At 33.0% G+C, this 15872-nt stretch overlaps 1 protein-coding gene across 4 annotated transcripts in view; it reads left to right on the top strand.

The window, feature by feature from the left end:
• LOC101719951 (glutaminase kidney isoform, mitochondrial) overlaps nucleotides 1–15872 on the top strand; it is a 49772-nt gene that overhangs the window by 22313 nt on the left and 11587 nt on the right. For 2 of the 4 annotated variants that reach the window (XM_087202641.1, XM_087202642.1), the window contains exons 6-9: nucleotides 1607–1770; nucleotides 6924–6982; nucleotides 14653–14685; nucleotides 14774–14832. In XM_087202641.1, the coding sequence (XP_087058767.1) occupies nucleotides 1607–1770; nucleotides 6924–6982; nucleotides 14653–14685; nucleotides 14774–14832 (315 nt within the window). Of the gene's footprint in view, nucleotides 1–1606; nucleotides 1771–6923; nucleotides 6983–9884; nucleotides 10049–13835; nucleotides 13870–14652; nucleotides 14686–14773; nucleotides 14833–15872 lie in introns of those variants that run through there. The other 2 variants (XM_087202644.1, XM_087202643.1) reach the window with 2 other exon arrangements.

Here is a 15872-nt window from a genome sequence, read left to right as displayed (position 1 = left end):
TGCTTGAAAGGACACAAATGAGATGACATAGCTTTGACCCATGGAGCAAATTCCAGTAGGAAGTTTTCTTTTTTTTGCTGTACGGGAGATCGAACTCTGGACCTTGCCCTTGCCAGGCTGGCACGGCACCACTGAGATAAATCCCTAGCCCTCCAGTAGGAAGTTTTCTACTTTTGCATATTGAGGAAATAGTTTGTCATACAATAAAAAAAGCTTTAACTGAGAAGAAGAAACTATCATGTAATCCTGCGTGATTCTTCTCTTAAAAATTCTGTCTTCTAGTGTTCTTTTATGTAAAATTCTAAAAGTTGACTTTGGAACTAGAACACAGATTTTTTTTTTTTGGTACTGGGGATCGAACTTGGGTCCTTGCACTTGCGATTCAGGCTGCAGAACCACTGAGCTAAATCTCCAGCCCCTAAAATGGACCTGGCTGCATTTTTTTTTTTTGGTACTGGGGATTGAACTCGGGTCCTTGCATTTGCGCAGCAGGCAGCAAAACCACTGAGCTAAATCCCCGGCCCATGAACACAGGTGTTTTTAAATCCAAAGACAGTAAAATAGATTTCTTATTCTTTTTTTTTTTTAAAGAATAATTGTCAAGTTTACCAGTCTGAATTAGAAATTATGCATAAATTTGATAGGAAAAATATTATATACCTCTTATGTACACATATATATTTTTATTCTGTCATATACTTAGAGGCGAGGTGGTCAGATGCTCCTGTTTGATGTATGACGTTTTGGTTCACCTCCACCTGGCATAGTTACTACTGGTGCCCAGTTTCACAATGCATAAGTGTCACTGAATGGTGTACCTGTGGTGTGTCCGGGTGTTGTTCAGGCACTCAGTGATCACCAGTGAGCTGACAGGAAGATCTCTGCCCTCGTGAAGCTTATGATGGGGTTAGCCAGAACATGAGCATTCCCAAGTCTACTTTTTCGTGTATGTCTCAGTCTGGTAATATATACACCTTTCTTTTCATTCTTTTGTTTATCTGTATGGTTAGTAATGACTGCCTCTTGTAGTGTTAGCCATGTATAGTTTATAAAACTTCTACTGGAGCTGGAATTAAGAGGTGGTTCACAGATGAGACCTTCATAGACCGAGTGTCAGAGAATAGTACTGAACTCTTAGACTGACCTGGTGTGGCTATGGCTTAAGGCTATGAGGACAAAAAGGGTGAGTAATTTCTAAAAAGGGCTCGTTTATATGATCAAATGCAGGTAGTAAGGGGGGAAGTACTATCTTTCCCTCAAAGAAAACTGCACGATTTGTCTAATGTAGAACTATTCTGTTACCTGAGTACTTTTAAGCTTTTAATTTTTAAAAAATAATATCCCAAGGGCCAGGGATTTAGCTCAGTGGTTCCACCACCTGCCTTGAAAGCGCAAGGTCCCGAGTTTGATCCCCGGTACCAAAAAAAAAAAGAAATAATAATAATAATAATATTCCTCTTAAACATTTATTCTTTAACACTGAAATGAATTTTTGTAATTGAATTATGGGAAAGATTTTGTAAATTGAAATTAACGTAAAAATAAAAATTATAATTATGTAGTTACTTTTGTTTTGATTGACGTTAATTATTTTGTAAATTAATAGGCATTCTATTGGAGATACCAAAGTTCCCTTTTGTCTGCAGTCCTGTGTAAAACCTTTGAAATACGCAATTGCTGTCAATGATCTTGGAACTGAATATGTGCATCGCTATGTTGGAAAAGAGCCAAGTGGATTAAGATTCAACAAACTATTTTTAAATGAAGATGGTAAGAATTACCTAACAATTGATTAGAAAAAATACATTTTTCTGTGTATATCTAGTTTTAAAGGTGTTTTGTTTTATTTTGTTTTTGAGGTAAAGTCTCGCCATGTTGTTCAGGCTGGCCTCGAACTCACTATGTAGCCCAGGCTGGCCCCGAACACAGCTGCGATCCTTGTGGTTTAGCCGCCTGAGTACTGGGATTACAGGTGTGCACCACCATGCCTGGCTAAGAAGTTATGGGGAAGCAAATTAAAAGTGTGCTGCTTTTTAAAAATTTTTGTGGGATTTCTGCAAAATCCATTGAGACAGTTTAATCACTTTCCTTTAAAAATGATTATTTTTCCAATAAAATTAATTTTTAAAAAATGATTATTTTAGGCATCTTCTACCACTAGGGAATTGGGTAGGGAGAGAAGAGGGGGGCAAGGAGTGAGAAGTCACTTTATAACCACCAGTAAGGAAATAGCTTGTAAATTTCAGACGGTCTGGAATTTACTTAGAAATGACGCAGGGAGGCAGGTGGGAGAGTTGGGTGTGATGATTAGCATGTTGGTGATTATTGCTGCTAGACCATTCTTTGCCAAAGGTGAAGAAACAAGCACTTACATTTCTTCTAGTCCATTGTCTTCGCATTGGCTCTTATCCTATGTGGGCACATAAAATGTATGCAGATGTGTCGAATTAAATACTGGGAACTGTGAAGGGGCACAAAGAAATGAGATGACATGTTTTTATCATAATGAACAAATTCCACTAGGGAGTGATATTTCTACTTTAACATATTTATATATTACTTGAGTGTTCCTGTGCTACCACTGGGGAACAGGTCTGTACCAGACTGGACATATAAATTAGTGGGCACACGGTGTATTCATACACTGTCATTTCTACTTTTCTATATGGTATGTATTTAAAAACTTTACTAAGAAAAAGCTTGAATGGTGGTTAAAACATTGAGATATAGTACTTGTGGTGTTTTTACTGTTTTTCCTCTTTCTCCTAGGTATTTAGTATTTCAAAGAACTGTCATGCATTATAGCTGAGCAGCTCCCCACTTTTATTACTTTGCAGGAATTTAAAAGGAAAAGGAAGGAAAGTTAGTAGCTTGACCTGATAGAAAGATTTTGTGTAACATAGCTGATACAAACTAGATTAAACTTTATTCCTGTGGGGTGGTTTCTATTTTTTCATCTTTCAAGCATATTTAAAGTTTCTGATTGTTCAGTTAACATAAAGAATTGATAAGTGAAATAAATAGGACGCACGTGTAAATGCCGAATAGTTTCTCTAATGTGAGAGACTGAAAGTATAATTAAGGATTAAAATGATTAAAATGAATAATCGATAATCTGAAATAGGAAAAGGTCCAAAGGGGTAGGGGAAGTGGGAGGGGAAGGGGAAAGGGAAGAAGAGAAAGGAAAAATTATGAGAAAAGAAAAAAAAAAGGAAACAAAGTCTGTGTAAATAGGGAAGGGCGCACAGGTAATGGGGAAAAAATAAGAACCAAGATGCATCATGTACAGGTACAAGCATCCGATGATAAATGTAAATGTATTGCATACCTAAAATGTACCAGTAAAAGGATTTAAGGAAAAAAAAAAAGAATTGAAGTGGGGGAGAAAGGGAGGGATAAAGGATCAATAAAAGAAATTGAGACATGTTATGTACTTGTACCGACTCCCCACAAGGAATGTAAATTTTTTTCCCCCTTGGTACTGGGGATCAAACTCAGGACTTTGGGCTTGGAAAGCAGGAGAGGTGCTGCTGAACTACATCCTTGGCCTCGAGGAATATAAATGTTACATATTGCAAACATGTACCAAAAAGGGGAAGAAGCGGGTCAAGAGATGGGTGGACAGGGAAGGGGAAGGGATAAAAAGGGATTAAGACGAGTTGCATGGACATACCAGCTTCCCCCAAGGAACGTCAACACCATGTACTACACACATGTACTAATAAACTACAATTTTTCAAAATTTTAAAAATTGAAGAAAATAAGAGTGAAGATTCCAGTAATGGTTGTGTGAAATACGCATTTGTGTCTTACTGCTGGATGAAAAAAATCTCTTACTGTTTTATTAGTTTTTTAAATGAAATTATGACTTTTTTAGAGCTATTACACTTTCTCACCTATTTTCTATAATCTTTTTGTTCTGATTTTATGGAGATTTCCTTAAATTACCAATTTCAGTAAGGATATCTTATGCAGATGCACCTCATTAAGCTCACTAACATCCAGATTTAGTATAGAAAGAATTAATGCTGCTTTGCTATGAAAGGCTGATTCTGGTGAATTGGTTTTGAAGAAGATATTTAAAGAATAGAAAATAACAAATGTTGGAATTTGAATGTTAATTCACAAAACGAAAGGAGCTTGGGGTAAATGAACTTAATATTATACCAATAGTTTGCCATGTACATGTCTGGTTTTAGAAATTATGATTTATTGATGCTGTCATTTGTAGAAGAAAAATATGGCTTAAAAACTCCAGAATTTAGCACTGTTTTATATGAAGAACTGAAATATAAAGTTTAACAAGAGCTTTTGCCCTAGTATTCGTAGCTTTTTCTGAGCTTGAGACACTGTGCATCCTGAAGCTACTGGAACAATGAAGACCTCACTCCTTCCTGGGTTCTGAACCTCCTGTGCTTTTGAGTCTTGGTTTAGACCCACCCCAGCAAAACAATGTGAAGATCATTTTTATGTTTAAAATTTCAAGGGTAGATTTTTGATGAAACTATATTCAGTGTAGATGCATCTATGTCATTACAAAATTTTTAAGAAATATATTAATATTACCCTACCTTTATAAGGTTGTGATGATAAATTAAGATTAACATGAGTATAATAAATAAATACAGAAATTATGGTACTCTCAGTAATCGCAGTTTGGTCCTATGATGGACTTGACTGATACTTTCTCATAAATGAGTAAATTATTTTATGGAGATGTCAGTTTTGGAAACCATCTCCTAGGAAAATCTTTTTCTACCTTATGGTGATTAGATTAATCAGTAGTATAACCTTTGATGTCTGTTAACAACTCTGGAGGGTAGGGAGCAATGGTTCCCAAGAGTATCTTAGCTAATACAAGAAGAAACAGAAAACGGTACCTCTAAAACATGATAGAGAAGACGGAGTTAAGCATTGTATACACTTACTTACATTGTCTTACAAGCATGTGATTGACAAGGGACCACAGAGTATGTGTTGGCTGTAAGTTGTAGATGGTTTAGGAGGAGGAGTGGGGTTAATTCATATGAGGAAGACAGGACTGACTTGTTTGGAAAGGATAAAATTCGATTTGTAGAACATATTAAAAACAGGTTAATGTGAGGTAATTGAATGTGAGCCTTTAAATTGCTTCGCAGCAATTTAAAAGTGTATAATACCCTATTAACTAACTTAGTACTTATATCACCTGGTCGGTGCCTTGACCTTACTCCTCTTGTCCAGCTGACATTTCATATCCTTTGACCAACACCCCCCAACACACATACAGCCCTGGTAACCTCATTCTCCTCTGCTTCTGTGAGTTCAGCTTTTTATATTTCAAGAGTGAGGTTATGTGATATTTTTCTTTATGTGCCTGGCTTATTTCACATAGCATAATATCCTCCTAGTTTGTCCACATTATAAATAACATTTCCTTATTTTTTAAAGCTGAATAGTATTACATTGTGTTTAATGACACTTTTTTATTCATTCACCCATTGATAGACACTTAGGTTGATTTCCTCAGCTGTTGTGAATAATGGCTGTAACAAATATGGGAATACAGATACCTCCTCGATACTGTATAATTTCATTTCCTTTGGATATATACCCAGAAGTGGGAATATTGGATCCAAAATGCACAATTTTAAAGCATAACCTCCAAATCACATTGTTGATCTTCCATTAAAGGAAACTGGTAGACTGTAGTTTACCCAGCTAATTTTTTTTTTTAATCTCCTGATTATTCTTTTAATTAAAAAAATTTTAGCAGCTTTAATGAGACACAATTCCTGTACCATATAACTTACCCACTTAAAGTGTACAATTCAGTGGCTTTTACTGTATTCAGAGATAGGCAGCCATTACTGTGTTCAGTTCCAGAATACCTTCATCACCCTCACAGAGAAATGCTGTGCCCATTTAGCAGTTATTCCTCATTCCTCTTTACCCCTGGAAACTACTAATACACTTTCTATCTCTAGATTTGTCTGTTGCTGGGAAATTTCATATACCTGGAATAATAATTAATATATATATATATATATATGGCCTTTCTTACTGCTTTTAGTTTAATGTTTTAAAGATTTGTCCATGTAGTGCTATTTTTATAATATCTGTATCTGATACCATCACTTACCTACTTTTCAGCTGCTGGGATGGTTGAGTTGTTTTCACCTTTGAGCTTTTGTTAGTAATGGTGCTGTGAACATTTGTATGCAAGTTGTTGTATGAACTTATGTTTTTCTTTCTTTTGATTATATACCTATGAGTGAAATTGCTGGATTATATGTAACTCTGTTTAACGTTTTGAGGAACTGCCCCTATTTTCTAGAGCTCAAGGTTGGTTAGCTAGAAGCTTGTCTCAGTATATGATAGAGGTAGAATTTTTGATGAGTTTAAATTGTAGGTAAATTTTTAAATTATAAGAAATATGTCCTTATTGTAAGAGATATAGGAAGCAAAGAGAATATAGGCATATCACTGGTCGCTGTTTGTTTTGTTCTATGTTTATACATAAACACAAAAATTTTTAAAAAGCAAAAATAGGATCACATTGGATACGGAGTTTCTAATGTTATTTTTAAGATAGTAGTATTACCTGAATACTTAAGTAGGCATCAGACACTTCTAAGCGTTTCATGTGTTTTAATTCAGTCATTACAACTCTTACGGCATTTACAGATGGGGAGATAGAATGAAGTTACTCGCTCTGGGTCACATAGCTACCATAGAAAATGGCAAAGCTAGGAAATTTGGATGTTTTTACATTACTGTTCACTACACTGTAATACTGGTTTGGTAAGTAGTTTAAACAAAACTTAAAAACTACCATGATAATGGCTTAAATTTTTTAAGTTCATGTTTATGAGAAATATTTATGCATCAAAGAAAATGGCACCAAGTATTGGAAGTAATTCTGCTGCTTTTGTATTTTACAGATAAACCACACAACCCTATGGTAAATGCTGGAGCCATTGTTGTCACTTCATTAATAAAGGTAAAATCCTGGCATTCCCTTTTAACCTAGTAAAGTTTTTGTAATAATACCAAAGGCAGAAAAATGAATCTTTGCTTGTTTATGTAGGACTATGAAAAGCTTTCTCTGGATGTTAAACTAATTTTGAGGTATAGGTTTAGGATTTTTATGTATTCCAACATAAAATATCATAATTTCAAGGCCACATTTAAAAACAGATGGCTCACGTCACCGTATATCCCAACAATAAATCTCAGCCTCTTTCTTGACTTGGCAAAGATATAAAAAGTCTGCTGAACAATAGGAGAGGAGATTTTTGTTCTTAGTTTTGATATTTTTTCTTTCTTCCTTTTAGCTTTTGTGGAATGAGCAGATGTTAACAGAGTTAAGAGCATTTTACTGTATATTGTTTGTTATTAACATTATATATGAACAATTGTTCTAGTAGTTTGTGTTTAAGACAAAGTACATTTACTGTTGCCTATTCTCGTCTTTTATACTTTCATGAGCTAGAATCACAATTTTATTTTGAACTTGTTTCATATGCTTTACTTAAATCATGCCATAATTACAATAAGTGAGGCTTATTCCAATTATTAAGTTATATTTCTCATGTTTTGATGTTTACATTGTATGGTTTTTTTTTAATGTTTGGTTTACCTTAATAATTGGCAGCTTTGTTGCTATTGTAAGTGTTTGAAAATGGTTCTGTTGTGATAAATTTTAATATCTATCACAATTTCAGATTTTCTAATTTTTAATTATATTTTAAATTCCTAATTATGTTTTGTTTATATTAAATTTCATTTGTGTTTAGAACATTTATATACTTTCCTTCAGTGAATTTGTGCCTGTCTATTCCAAGTTAGACTGAAACATAATTCAGGGCATTGAAAGTGCATTACTGTGGATTTTCAGTACTGGTTACACAAAAAATATTTACAAATAAATGACCCTCTTGACCCAATTCACAAAAATTAATCTAGTTTGAATACTAGAAATCCTGCCTTAATTTTCACAAGTTTTATACCTTTATAAGAAAAAACTTAAAATGAAAACTACTATCTTAAGAATATGTATGTTTATTTGTTGAGGCAAATAATTGTAAGCAGTGGCCCACATTCTTATAACTGTAATGAAGTAGATATTGTAGACAGATATTTTAAGATACAACTAATTTTAATAAGCAGTAGAAATTTTCACTTTCTCCATTATAACGTCTAATTATTCATGGCTGTTTTACAAAAGAGAAGCTACTCTGAGGTGAGAGAAACTTACAGGCAATGGCAATGCACTTATGTACAGATAACAGTTCTGCCTTTAGGTAATTACTGTGTAGCATGGCATGCTCAAAGTAGATGTGCCCTTATCATTGAATTCATGATGTGCTGAAAGTCTCAATAGTTCTGATACGAATAAGTAACACATTAGGAAAATTACTACACAATGTGTTCATGCTTGCTTTTAAAAATACTAGAATGATTTTGAACCATTTTTGGGTCTTCCCGGAAATATCCACAGACCATGATTTAACGTTAATTTTAGGGGGTTCATAGGCCATTTGAAGATGATCTATGGGTCCCAGTTTAAGAACTCTTAGGCTGGAAAGATTAACATTGATAGACCGGTAGAGTTTTCAGGAAAAGGCATATGTGAATGGTTAGGAGACTTCCTTAACTTCATATAGTTAGAAATCATTTTGTCTAATGATTCATGGGTTTAATCAACTACATTGAAATGCTGCATGTGAGTATTGCATGTCTGGTCATCACAGCATCATTTCATGAGTTTCATTTACCATCTTTGGTCATAATGCCTAAACTACAGTTTAGGAGCATTAATAGGAGCAATTAGAAACAGAATTTTAAAGCATGTACAATATAAGTGTGGTTCAGTGCCCAATGGTGCAAAAATTTTACTGAGTCATCTTGTATAGACAGATTTGATCTGTGGTTTTGAACTTATAAAAATTTTATATTTACTAGCAAAGTTGGAAATGAGACTTTGGGATGTGATTCGTATTTAAATTCACTTTCTTTGAACTTTTGTTTCTAGGATTGTTTTACAAGTGCTTTTTTTTTTTTTTTTAACTTAATTTTATACAAATCTTGGAGGGGGAGGCCTGACAACCTTATTAGTTAAACCAACTTCCCTGATTGTAAAACTTCTTGGAATCTTTCAAAGAAAGGATTCAAAACTCATATAAACACCTGTATGCAGTCTTTGTAAATTGTATGATATCAATATTTATGAATTGTTGATGGTTTAAAAAATTGAATAAAACTATAGCCAAAAGGATTCACAGAAGTTAAGCCCAGTCCTCTTACTTTGTATGCCATAGGAAATTGAGACTGAATAGATTGTAACAGCGGAATTGGGCTTTGAGCAAATTCTCCAGGCATTTTGTATGCTAGACCTCACTGTGCCGTGTTTAACATAGGTGTTTGCTATTTCACTTGATGACATCTTTGACTTAGCTAGCATTGTTATATTGTCCAGAAAAACCAAAAATAGTACTTTCTGATTTTTTAACTTATACAACAGATCCTGGTTTATTGGCTTAAAATTGGAACTATTTTTCAGTTCATGTGTGTAGTCATTCTTTGGACATTAATTGGTTCCTGCAATCTGGAATGAAACAGGTCTTTTCCCAAGGAGCTTGTGTTTGAATGGCCAAAGCATAGATCTTTTCTCATGACTACTGAATATGAATCCTATTATTTAGGTTTGACCTTAAGGCTATTTATGAGTTTTTGTCGTTGTTATTGTTGTTCAAAATGCAGGGCTTCATTATGGTAACATTAAAACAATTTTCCTCATGTTATTCCTCTCCCAAAAAAAAAAAAAAAATAAGTAGAGTCTTTAGTAAGACTCTTTATTTCATAATTTTGTAGTATTGATATTTTTTCCTTGTAGGATTGGTGGTGATCCTCAGGAAATGGGGGAAGAGGCAGAGCAAATGTTCAAAAGGATTAGCAGATTGTGGAAAAAGGAGGATTTGGACAGAAGGAACCTGTTGCATAAATTCTTAACTACTAAGCTTATAGGAAAACTTCAATATTTAAAATTTTAAACAAAGCTATATAGGTAAATACCTTTTTAAAAACAAATGTCATTGTATACTAAAATTGCACATAATTAAAAAACATGAAGGGTTACTATACTTCCTCACTTTTTAAATGATGGCTACTAACTTTAAAGGAATTTTTTTTGTTGTTGCAGTCTGTTTTGTGATGATAATGTATGGTCACTTGATTTAAAGGGAAGAATAAAAGTAAATTTGAAAGGAACTTATGATTACATGAAATAGTATCTTTATTTAAATACTTTTCTTTTCAGTGGTAAAAATTTCACCTAGTTTTAATTTTAAAAATCTGATGTCTTGAGCTTAGGGGTGGGCAATATACTCCAAAATAATTGCCACTCTTTCTTTTTTATTTTAGAAATAAAGTAAACTACGTGGTCTTTTATGCTTATGCCCTTTTAGTGTAGTGGTAGTTTCCAGTTTTATCAGTTGAAGATTTTTTTTTTTAATCAAAAGTAGTTTCGAATTTTTAAAAAATGAGCTTTTCTTCTTTATTCTTAAACAATTTAATCATACTCCATGAAAAATCAAGACAAATTTAGTTAATGTATGTGTAACGCTCCATTGAGTCATGTTAGCAATAACCTGTTAGATTTGCTTGTAAGCCATGTTTTTAAGGTAGTTTGTTACTCTGGATAGTAATATGAGACGTTGGACAGACAATTACGCAGTATTACTTGTTTATCTCATTTATGTCTGTTTGTATTTGAGGGTTTTTTTGTGATAGATTTTTGCCTACTGAATTCACTGTTCTTTTACTTTATTTTTAGGGTTTATCTTTGAAAATACTAGATTCAGAACATTATTTTTTTGCATGTAATATCTATTTTTAATTATCCTACCACTATTTAGCTTTAAAGTGTTTTCTGTGGCAAGGTTAAACCAAGAATACACACTTTATAAAATCATTTTCAGTTATTTCTTTTTGCCTCTTGCCTCTGTGATCGCTAATCTTCTTTTTTTATTCTGGGAATCGAACTTGGGACCTTGCACTTGCAAGGCAGGCAGTGGAACCACTGAGCTAAATCCCTGGCTCCTGTGATCTCTGATTTTTGATGGGCTGTACTTCCATATTTCTTAAAGGAATCAAGTTGGTCCCAGAATAGCTGAGTCATATATTAGCTTTAAAAGAGCCATATTTTAGATTAAAAATTTTGACACATCTTCATTAACAGTGACGTGAATCAGTTTTTGAATATGTTATAAAAACGGGAGAGAAGACAATCCAACATAGTTGCATTAATTCTTTTAATGGTGTTGTAAGTCAGTGCCTCTTTATTAAATTTTCGTTCATGATAAGCATGTTCATAGAGAGAAAATTTGTATGATTTTGTAGTATCAAGATCTGACTACCTTTTCAAACAAAGCACATGGTTTGCTTTTAAAAGTCATTTGGTGAGGGCTGGGATTTAGCTCAGTGGTTCTGGCGCCTGCCTTGCAAGCGCAAGGTCCCGAGTTCGATCCCCCGGTACCAAAAAAAAACAAAAACAAAAAAACAAAAAAAAAGTCATTTGGTGAATGGATTAAAAATTTTGGTAAATATATTTTGGCTAATTTAGTTTCTTCAAAAAATTCCTTCTGTATTTACTACAAATATTGTAACTTTTGCAAAATTAGAATTATACAATATTTCATAATTCTTGTATTGTGACCTTCAAACTGGAACAAATATGTCCTTGGGTATAGGAAGGGATAGGTGGGCATTGCTAGTTGAAGATGATTTCCAGATGGACTTTTTAAAAATAAATCTGCCCTTTGGTCTGATGTCCTTCCATTTTCCCAAAGAAAGAAAGATTTCTGTGTCTCAAATTTTATTACAGTGCACTGCTTTAGGTTGTAAAAATCTCTTGGGCACCGACAAAAGAGAACTCTCTGTAATACACATCAGTAGTACTGAGGATGTGAATCATAGCAATAACTGCTAGTAAGTCCTGTTGTATTCCAATTCTTTGGTTTCAGCAAACTTGAAAGAGCATGTTGTCAGTTAATAATAGCATTATTACAATTTTTGAGAATAGATTACTGTGACTTTTGAGATGTAATGAGGAAGAGAGGAACATAAAGAACTGCATGACATTGGTGTAACAAGATTTTTTTTCTATTTCTATCTGCTCTTGTGAACAAAGTTTCTTAGCTCATACATCTGCAAAAATTAAAAATAGGAAGAGAATTAGACCCTATTTCATTCTATCAACAGAAAATATCCACTGATGCATGAGCTAAAAATCAGTTCACAAGGAAAAGAAAAGAAACAGTCTGGTAAACTAGCATGGGTGATTATTAACAAGTCAGTATTTTCCTTTAACTTTTTACTGTGAAGAAATTCAAACATACACAATGAACAGAATAACCAGCCCCCATGTACCCATTTTACCTTCAAGTTTTTTTAACATACTCCTCCACCCCTTTTACACCACTAATAATGAGGTAATGATCATAAGTTTTTGTTTTCAGTTCTGCTTTCTTGGCTAGAGAGGATTTACTCTGTAACTTACTTTGTATGTATACTTGTGGGTTTTTTCCTAAGAGTTGTGCAGAGAAGCTATTTAGTGTAAACTTTTTCAAAATTAAAATAATATCTTAATTGTTAGATTCCATATATTCCCAGGGTACAGGAAATCTTTGTAAGAGACAGAGGTTAATATATTTTATTGACTTAAGTGACATTTCTAGGGTAGATTAGAACAGGCAATGATCTAATGCCTTTACATTTAAATGGGAAGTTTTGGGGATGAAACATTCTTTAATCTACATAATTATTCAATATTTTATTTTGCCCTATTTACATAATCCGCCTAGGGCATTTTGAGCAGTTTACCCAAAGTAGTATATAATGATAAATATTGGTAGATATCAGTTGTTTCTTACAAATATCATAAGAGCAAAATTTAATGGTGTTGTAATTTAGTAAAGCCACAAAATAGACCAAATATGTGACTGCAGTCTAAAATTGAAATGGCTTTTTAAGCATGATATCTCAATAAGAAAAGCATGTATTAGTTTTACAGTGCATAGTTTAGGTCAGAGAATAAAAAAGTTCAATATAACTTGTGTATTTTACGTTGATTAATTATATAACCAGTGCTTATCTATGTGACATTCAGTGCAAATACTGACATCCTTTTCCGAAAGAGTTTTTTTTTTTTTTTTTTTGTGGGGTTTTTTGTGCTTTTTTTCTAAGGTTGAAAAGGTTTTTATGGCTTAAATGTTGTTACATATTTTACAGCATTAGGATCTATGGAATATTTTGACAACTGCAACAGTTCAATGAAGTTGGTAATTTCTTCTTTTAATTATTTTTCATTGAACAGCTTTGGAGTTACATTTCTACATTTTGATTTCTAGTATAAGAAAAGAAAACTTAAAATATGTCAAAGGATGCTTTAGAGAAAATAGAGATTGCCATCTGGCTGGTGCTAAATTATCCTTATTTTTGTTAATACCTCATTTTGATGAAATAGTGTGGCGTTCCATCCAGTTACTATGTTGTCTGTGACTACATTTCTTAAATAAGTTGATTTGTAAAGTTTCACCTGTTATTACCAGTACCTCGATATTCTCATAAGTGGAGAACAAACCTGGCTTTATTATAATCTGGAACAAGTCACCCTCATCCTACCCATCCCTGCATCCATAGTAACATTTCAAAGTGTAATGTTTTGGATTTTTTTTTAGGGTGAATTACTGTTTTTAAAGACTAGTTGTCGAATTATTTTAAGCCTGTTTTAGAAATTAGAGATGTATTGTTTCTATTGGGTGCATATCACCAATTAATACGTTTGATTTCAGATCTACACCTTACTGCTTTGTAAACTTCGCCGAGGTAAAATGAAACCGTTTGGCTACTTGAACTGATCTACATTACATAGGTTTTTTTCCTATTGACATTTGAAATAGATAACATGTCAGAAATAGAAGTGATGAAACAATACATCGTCCACACTCTGTGAATTGGCATAATGCTAAATAAAACTGTACCTAATTTAGCTAATTTCTTAGAAACTATGAAATATAACATTTTTTAGTTGAAGCTTTGTACAAGAAAAGATTTTAAGGGTAGAGCTTTCTCCACACTAAAATATATCCAGAATGTTTGCCTATTCTAGAATTACAAAAGATTAATCAGTTTTGCATTGTAACTGATTTTTCTAACTCGATTAATATCGGTTTATGGGTTTTCTTAAAAAATATAGACTTTTTGAGGATCATGACATATACACATAATTTTTTAAAGGTGAAACTTTATTTTAAGTTTTTGAAAATATGAAACTAAATACCATCTGTATTAGCAGATTATGTGCTGACATGAATGACTAGAGGATTTCTGAGTTACTTGTATTTAAAATTATGTAACTTTGGGTTGAGTAAAATTATACTTAAAATAAAGCATTCCCTTTGTAATTTTGATTTTCTTCCTCAATATATGGATGTTAAAGAACATGTAAAAAAGTTTAAATATTAAATTACTCTAGAAGTATTTCGTAGATTTAAAAGTACTAATGCAGTATATTATAATAGTAGCAGTTTGAGATTTTGTTATATAAGCTTAAAACTTAACCATAGTGATGTCTATATTAACATATTTATGTCTCTAATTTCTTTGCAGCAGGGAGTAAATAATGCTGAAAAATTTGACTATGTAAGTGCAACATAGAATTCTGTTTTTATACTATATTATTTATATATTTGTTTTTTATTTACTAATACTTCCTAATTTGGGTTCATAGGTGATGCAGTTTTTGAATAAGATGGCTGGTAATGAATATGTTGGATTCAGTAATGCCACGTGAGTCTAATTTGTTATGTGCCAGGCACTGTACTAGGCCCTGGGCACTTTTTTTTTTTGGTACTGGGGATCGAACTCCAGTCCTTGCGCTTGCGCAGCAGGCAGCGAAACCACTGAGCTAAATCCCCAGCCCCGTGAGTCTAATTTGTAACTTAGGCTTTTTCAGTTGGTCAAAACTCTTAACAAAAGCTCTAGATCATACAATTTTATTTTCACTATTGATTTGTTACTTCTCATGTGTACACATGTATGTACTGTTTTTAGAATTAATATGCTCTCCCTTGTTGTCTGAGACTTACTTCACTGAAAAAAACAATTACTTAAAATTTGGTCATTATAGAAAAACGATTTCTGAGAAATGATTTCTAAGTTACCCAACAGGAACATTTAAAAATATGTTAGGTAGTTTTAATAAATTTCTTATATCTACTCATAATCAGAAGGAACTCAAAGTTCACCTCAGATTACTGGCGCTCATTCAGTTTTCTTGCCTGTAGGATACTTCTCTTAGTTCTGTCCCTGGCTCATTTGATTTTTGCCCATTCTTTATCTTTAAATTTGCCATCTACAGAAAATTGAAAGAATAAACAATATCTGATCTCTTCCACTTAAATATTTTCTGATTAATATTTTGTCTCATTTGTTTTTTCTCAGTCTTTTTAGATATTAAAAATGTGTATTTTTCCATACACATGTATGTAAACCTATGTGCCTGTAGATATTTTTTGTTTGCTGAGTCATTTGAAATCATTTGTGGATAGTGCGACACTTCCCTTGAATCACCCAGCACGCATATCCTAAGAATGAGGACATCATCCTACATAAGCACAATAAGAATCACCTAAGAATGTCACACCTAAGAATGTTGATTTTAAAATATGGTAGTAATCAATATGTAAATGTTCCCTTTTATCCCCTTAGTGGCTTTTACAGGTTTTGTTTGTTTTTAATTCATGAAGTAATGAAGATTTATGCTTTATATTTGTTATTTTGTAATAAAATAGTCCTCCTTAGATACTTTAAAAAAATTTTATTTAAAG

The sequence above is a fragment of the Heterocephalus glaber genome, unplaced genomic scaffold (assembly GCF_053883595.1).
Source record: "Heterocephalus glaber isolate CG9 unplaced genomic scaffold, H.glaber_assembly_v1.0 deba00001777, whole genome shotgun sequence".
Lineage (NCBI taxonomy): Eukaryota > Metazoa > Chordata > Mammalia > Rodentia > Bathyergidae > Heterocephalus > Heterocephalus glaber.
The sequence above is the reverse complement of the archived record's forward strand: the minus strand, read 5'-3'. Positions and strand labels throughout refer to the sequence as shown.